The sequence below is a fragment of the Empidonax traillii genome, unplaced genomic scaffold (genome assembly GCF_003031625.1).
Source record: "Empidonax traillii isolate 1590-97213 ecotype Southwest subspecies unplaced genomic scaffold, ASM303162v1 scaffold553:size485074, whole genome shotgun sequence".
Lineage (NCBI taxonomy): Eukaryota > Metazoa > Chordata > Aves > Passeriformes > Tyrannidae > Empidonax > Empidonax traillii.
Window position 1 is genome coordinate 63371 of NW_020955746.1, and position 7552 is coordinate 70922.

A 7552-nucleotide genomic window follows, 5' to 3' on the forward strand; every position below is an offset into this window, starting at 1 on the left:
CTCCGGATCCCTGGTAGCTGGAGCTGTTCTCTGGAGCTCGGAAAGGCGACAAGAAAAGGATAAAATGTGGATATCCAGGTCTAAGTTCTCCTGAGTCTGGCGGTTTCAGACTGAAGTGGAAGTAGGGGTAGAGTTGGGATGGTGGGAGGTATCTCACACTGAGTAGACACAGACAGCAGAGTTGCAGGCATTGGAGGCCTGTCACAGCTACAGGATTGCTCCTGTCCTGACTCACTGGAAGCCTGGTGTTACTCCCAGCAAAACCAGGAGGAGTTCTCCACTACATAAACTGCTGTGAGACAAGCTGGGTGATGCAACATCCTTGTGCAAATTCCTTTTTTGCATCATCAGCAGAGGGCTGAGAGCGCTCACAGGTGGATGCAGGAGGAAGAATTTAGTCTGGAGATGTGGGATAGTTCAGACTATCAGGCACTAGTTGTTGCACCTTCCATTAGGTCTGGAACCAGCCAGACTCTGTGAGTGTGTTTGGCCCCAGTGGGACAGCTGGTGTTTCTTTGCTTGTTTGTGCTGTGATGGTATGTTCCATTGAAGAGAGAGTGACTGAACCAGGTGGAGCTCTCTGGAGAGAAAGGAGGCAGAGCCTTGTGCCTGCCCTGAGAGGAGAAGACTGGAGAGAGAAAGATGGGTTTGGGAGGATGTGAGAGCATGGCTGGACGTAAAGGGATGCAGGGGTGGGGACACTGCTGAGGGCAGTGAGGCCAAGGAGGAGGATGAGCAGAGAATCAGGTCTTGAACCCTACTGATGAAACCTGTGGCTGACCTGTTGCTTCATGAGGGAGTTTAACACTGCTTCTCATCACACAGCTCTGGGGGAGGGCTCTTCCACCTTGCAAAGACTGATCTGGGGCTGGAGCCTGTCCCCATCTGTCAGCTGGGGTTGGCTCCTCAGCCTTTGCCCAGTCTTTGAGGTTATTTATTATGTGATAATAATCACAGTCATTTGGAAAGGACACAAGTAAGTGCAGCTCATTCCACGTGAATTTCTGGGTTGATTCTAAGAAGAAATTTGGGGTTTTTTTTGTGTATTTCCTATGAATTCAGGTGGCTGATGCATTTGTCACCTTGGTTATTTAACTTACTGCTAACTTTGATGGAGGCAAAATCCCAGAGGTAGACACGAGACTTGCCTGGCTTAAGACTGACCTACTTCAGCAAAGTTTTAATTTGAATTCCCAGCGTATCTGGGCATTGAAAGCTGTATCACTGTCAAATCTACTCTTGGCAAGGCCCATGTACCTTGTGTTTACCCGCAGCAGACTTCGTGTGGTAGATGAGAAACGTGAGTGACTGCAGTCAGACAGGATTGCTTTTCCTCTCTTGGAAGGCCAAAATGAGTCCTCAGGATTATCTGTTCTGTACCCTCAGAGCCTTGGAATTCATTTAGGGGTGTCTGCATAGTGGTTATAACGCTTTGATTAGATGTGGACTCGTCCTGTCACAGTCGGGACGGGCCAGCGCTGCCAAAATCTTTTTAGCGCCTGCTATTTGCTGACCAGGATTGCTTTCTCACTTTGAAGGGAACATCATTAAAAAGCTCCCACGGAAGACTGCAGTGTTCATCCACGACACAGCCACCTTCTGCGTGGAGCTGGACAACGACTGCCACAACGTCCGGTGGCTCAAAAACAAGGAAGAGGTGAAGCCCAGTGACCGAATCTCCATCACACGCTCCGGCAAACAGCACACCATGACCATCCGAGAGTGCAAGGTGGAGGATGCTGGGGAGATTGCCTTCCTGGCTGATGAAAGCAGGACTTCCACCCAGTTCACCGTGACCAGTAAGATCCCCATTCGTTTTGGCCTCGGTGTTGTGTCTGCCCCGGTGAGCTCCCGGGTTGTTTTAGGAGCCATCACGGTAATTTCTTTGTCCAAAGGCAGCAGAAGGTTTGGTTGTCTGCCCTCAAAAAGCCAACAGCCTGAACATGAGCGCTGTGAGGTGTTTTGGAGGGATCAAAACACAGAGAGAGGAGTCAGAGAATCACAGAAAATGGTTTGGGTTGGAAGGGACCTTAAAGATCAGCGGGTTCCAACCCTCAGCTGTGGGTCAGGACACCTTCCACTAGACCAGGTTTCTCAGGAGCACATCCAACCTGGCCTTGAACACTTCCAGGGATGGGGAACTCACAGCTGCTCTGGGCAAGAGCAGTCCCAGAGAAGGGCATGGCACAAACGTGTATCTCAGTTGACAGAGCAGTAGCATCAGGTGCATTGTAGTCGGGATTGGACCTGAAATGAGATTTTGGTGAAGTTATCTAATTTTGTTTAGCCTTATTTTGATGACACTGCATTTCCCAGCCAAAACCTGCTTCATTTAAGACAAAAACTGCACATGGTTTCTGGCTCTGCTGCAGTTCTGGTCTGTATGTGAACAAATAATCCATTCTAGTCACAATTTGGGAAGAATGATGCTTTTTTTCCTCTCCCCCACCACCTCCAAACTGCAACCAATCAGTGGCAAAACAGAATCTTTTATTTAAAGATTAATAACTGCTGTGGTATGTAAACTGTGCTGGGACATTCTGATGCCAATGACCTAAAATGAGGGAAAAATTCCGAAGTGTCACATTTGACTTTGTGACAGTTTCTAAGGTGTTTGGAAAGCTGTAACATCCAACCAGTTCAATGGGAACAACAAAGTTCAGTTTGATTTGTTGTGGGGAAAGTGTAGATTGATGGAACAGAAAAAAAGGTAAGAAGCTGCCTTCCCACAGACAGGTATCGCTGAGGAAAATATTACATTACCATTTCTGATGGTAAGGTCAGGAGATCTCATTCCAGGGCTTAATACTCAGCTTAATGTTACCCTAGTGGGACCTTTGACATCTAGCTGGGACCAGCAGTTACTGACAGGCTGGTAACTGTGCACCCCAAAACACTTCTGTGTCTATTTATGTAAGGAAGGAAAAGTGTATCGCCTTGAGATTTCCTATTTTTACACTTGGTGCATCTCTGACCATCTGCTGGGAGAACCCTGTGCACTGGGCTCATGCCTTCTTCAAATTAGCTGGGCAAAACTGGTGCTGGCTGTTCAAAGAGCGTTTACAACACTCAAGCAGTGTTTGTCTGTTGTTTGCTCAGTGCCTTGCATTGTTACTACGCCCATTTTAAAGACGAGTAAACTGAGGCAGGAAGAGGAACAGTTGTCCCAGAGCTCAGTTTTCAGTTTAGGCTCATCCTACAGGCTCCCTCCATGGCCAAGAATACTTGAGGATGTGCAGTGTGGGATTGTTTCCCCCATCTCCCACACCTTCTTTGAGCTGGGATGGGTTGCTCCCGAGTGTGCTCTTATCCACGGGATTAAAGTTGGGATCTGGTTGACTGACTTAACCCAGACACCCTTCAAATAGCCTAAATTAAATTAAATTAATCCTTTGCCTCGTCATTAGAGGTGTAACTGGAGCATATCAGATAATTCCTCTCCTCTTGATGGGTATCAGTGGCAGCACACAGTGAATAACCCTGATGGGACTTGAGTCTTCTCCGGAGGGTTCAAGAGGAATGAGAAGGCTGAACATAAATATTCTTTATGTAAATACCTGCAGGGAGAAGTTTGTGGCCTCAGGAACCATAAAATACCCACACCTCTGCAATTATAGGGCCTCGCAGTGGGGACATGTCTTTATGTAATTTCCTTTAGAAGTTGACCCCCAAAATCTGGTTCTGCGTAAATTAGTAAAGCAGAGATCCCCAACGATACTATCAATTAGCTGTAATTAAGATGAAGTTACAACAGACCTTCTGAGTGGGGATAACATGAAATATAGAAGCAGGACAGAGAACAAACACCCAGATGAAAGAGGCTGCAGAGAACATCTAAGCCTGTGCAACAAACATCTGAGATGTCCATAATCCCAGAAGGTTTGAGCAACCTTTGGTGGTGGTTTTACCCACCTTATGAGTGACAATAAAGAGGTGAGTGTTAGTCTGCTTTGCTCAGGAGCTGTGTAGGCAGCAGGATGGGTCTGTATCTAGCACTGAAGATTTAAGAAGTCTGCAAAATGTTTGTCAAAGATTGTCTCTGTTGACAGTTTTAATGTTGTGTGGAAACCACACGTTACTGCGGAGATGAGGATGTTGTGCACTAAAGGTTGGACTCGATGATTTCAGAGGTCTCTTCCAACCATAATGATTCCATGCTCCTCATGTAATGCACCCCAAAAGCATCTTCTATCCATTCCCTTGCTTTTCCATCTCACATCAGTGTTTTAGGGAGGTTTGTGAAGCAGGAGCAACTTTTAGTGCAGCATAAGCTTTCCAGGTGATGCACAGCAGCTTTTCCACTCCGACATAAACTCCCTCCTCCATTTTTATGTTGATTTTCTTTCCTCGTGCAGCGCCCAAAAAACCTCCCACCCAACCCCCAGCCGACCCTGTGGTGAAAAATAAAACAGAAACCTCAGTGACCCTGGCATGGTCCCCTCCCAAGATGGACCGGCCCATTCCAGTCGACGGATACATCGTGGAACGCAAGAAACTCACGGGCTTCACCTGGGTGAGGTGCCACGAGTCCCACATCCCCGCCCCAGAGCTCACCGTGAGCAACCTGGTGGAAGAGGCTGATTATCAGTTCAGGGTGTCTGCAGTCAACGCCTACGGACAGAGCCCCTACCTGGAATTCCCCGGGAGCGTCCACCTCGGTGAGCACAAAACCCCCGTCTGGGGGGATCAGACACACATGGGGGGGGTTTGAAAACATCTCCTGTGATTTTGAGGATGGAGCAATGGCACAGAAAAACCTTCCCCCCCCCCCTTCACCCTTCACTGCTGGTTCTCCTGCTTCATGTCAGCCCCTGACCGTCACCAAAGCTGGGTGGTGGTTGGGTTTCTGTGGTAGAGCTGTGAGTGTGCTTGTATTCCATCATCTCATGTCCAGCTGTGTGAGAGGCAGAGCTCTCTGCAATGAACCCTAAACCTACTAAGTCTTTTTCTAGGCTTGGTATGAAAGTAAAACTTGAGGTGGACTTATGATATAGTTTTCAATATATGCAGGAGATACCCATCTTACACCTAGAGAATATTGATGGGTGATGATGCCATCATGAATTCCAAGTTCTAGCCAGTCTCTCTTTAATCTTGGACTTGCTGGGAGAAATATTGGGGGTTTACTTTATTTCTAGGGTGCCAGTGTGCCCCTAGAATCATTGGGTGCAATGGGATTGCTTGTTCCTTCGATTCACTGCACCAGACAAGATTTGCAAAGACCTTGATCATACTGCGTTTTGTTATTGTGTCACCCTTTCCATCCCTTGCTGTCTGAAAATGCCCAGAATTGTAGATATTCCTAGACATTCCTAGAATATCTACAAGTGATTAGTAGGAGTATCTAGGAGTGACTGCTCAGGATCCTTCTGAAATCTAAGAATTGTGCTGGTTGTTAAATTAATCACACCCTTACAGGGAAACCTGGGTGTTTCAGGCTTATGCCTTTATATATATCAAGGGATTAAAAAATCAGTAAAATGCCTGTTCTTTCCCTGAAAAAACAGGATTTACCCTAAATTCAGGGGTCAATAACTGGAAGCTGTGGGAAACCAATCCTATAGACTGAGCATTCACTGCCTTCTGTATAAGACTGATTTTATTCTTGTGTCTTCTTTACCCCGAGAACTTCGTCCTTAGGGTGAACTGTCCTCCAGCAGGGCTGTCCTGTGCCTTGTTCTCAGAGATGTGTGTTGCTGTTCCTCCCTAGAACCAGTCCTGGCTGTGAAGAGCCCCCTGACAACAGCTGAGGCTGCACCTGGAGGGGATGCCCTGTTTACTGTCGACCTCACCAAGACATGTTCCGGCTCCTGGTACCTTCGTGGCAAAGTCTTACAGGAAAGTGAGACCTGCATCATCAAGAGAACCCAAACCACTCACACCCTGATCCTAAAGAACGTCACCAAGAAGGATGATGGAGCAGAAGTGAAATTTGTTGCCAATGATGTCGAGACCAGCACCAAGATGAGAGTGAAAGGTATTGATTTCCCTTTGTTCTTCCAGGGGAGGGGCTGTGGCTGTGACCTGATGATTAGGACTGGGGCTGGAGGCTTTCACTGATGCCTGGGCTGTGGGAAATGCCTGAAATTGCATCATGTGAACTATTGGAGGTGCTGGGAATGACCTCACCATGATAGTTCAGAGTGAATCCCTCTAGCCAGCTGGTGGTATCAGGACTAGACTGCTCACAAATTTCTGTCGTTCACAACCATCAGTCAGCGGATTCTGCCACCAAATCTACCACTGAGTCACCTTAAAATGGGAATTTCAGCTCCAGGTTCACCTGAACTTTCAAAAGTAAAGGAGCATTAATTCCTAACAAAGCTTTTTCTTGGAGGTTTTTGGCCCACCGTGTGTGTGATGTACAAGTTAATATCACACAAATTGATTTAAGAACCAAGGTTGGGTGCTTCCTTTATTAATTGACAGTAACATCTGTATCCACCCACACTGCCTGGCAAAACATAATGAACAGACATTGGTTCTGGAAGGCTGTGTTTGGCTTTGGATGAAAATCTCCTGCAGAGGCGTGTTTAGAGTATTATTAATCAGCAGAAAAACGTGGTTTGCTTTTTTATTTCTTAGTGACTCTGGCAATAAAAACACGTCACGTCTTCTGAAGTGGAAAAAAATGCTCAGCGTTGACATGAGTGGGAGGGCAGGGACAGGATTTAATACTTTTAGAGATCTCACCGTCTAAGGAAACTCACAGCAGGGACAAATCATCTCAATAAAAGTTGAAATAACAACTTCTGGCCTGGCAGGTGCTGCAGTGAGATTTACCAACAAGAGCAAAGAGGTGGAAAAGGTCTCTGCTCGGCTGAGGGAGGAAGCCAAACTCCAGGCTGAGCTTTCAGACACAGAGGCCGCAGTGAAGTGGCTGAAAGATGGGAAGGAACTCAAGGCCAGTGAAAAATATGAGCTTCAAACCGTGGGGAAGAGGCACATCCTGAAAATCCGCAGCACTTCGGCGGAGGATGCTGGAGTTTATGAGTGCACCTGTGAAGGGGACAAGATGCTCTTTCAGCTTTCAGTGAAAGGTATGTGACTGCCTGGGCTGCTTAATGGCCTGTCCCTGCCCTAAACTGATGGAGTCATCCAAGGGACACAAAGGGAAAGCTGCAGAGGGAGTCGTGGTAATTCCCCATCGACGCCCAGCCCGGGCAGTGTCCGTGGTTGCAGAGCAGGATTCCTGGGGATTGAACACAAGGTGCAGTGTTGGTTTAGTGCTAAGAGCTGTGCTCCCACTCCAGCTGGCATCCTGATATTCCATGGGAGCTTGGTGTTATTTCAGGACGCTGGGTGGTGGGCAGGGACAAAGTGCTGTTGTGGTGAAGGAATTCAGCTGCAGGGGCAGGACACGACACACGTGGTCCCCTGTCTGCCCTACACTTGCTGTGTGACATCAGACATGTCGCTGAAGGGACAGTTCAGCTCTGATTAAAGCTCTGAAGGACTGGGATCATCTTGCCATTGTGAGACTTTTTTTTAAAATCATTATTATTTGATGATTTTTTGTTTGTTTTCTCTCAGTACTGTGGTGGATAAAAAC

At 47.2% G+C, this 7552-nt stretch overlaps 1 protein-coding gene across 1 annotated transcript in view; it reads left to right on the top strand.

Annotated features, from left to right (window-relative positions):
• OBSCN (obscurin, cytoskeletal calmodulin and titin-interacting RhoGEF) overlaps positions 1-7552 on the top strand; it is a 177530-nt gene that overhangs the window by 16721 nt on the left and 153257 nt on the right. Inside the window, exons 4-7 of the mRNA XM_027897614.1 lie at positions 1539-1799; positions 4356-4658; positions 5711-5977; positions 6765-7040. Of these exons, the coding sequence (XP_027753415.1) occupies positions 1539-1799; positions 4356-4658; positions 5711-5977; positions 6765-7040 (1107 nt within the window). The remainder of the gene's footprint in view (positions 1-1538; positions 1800-4355; positions 4659-5710; positions 5978-6764; positions 7041-7552) is intronic.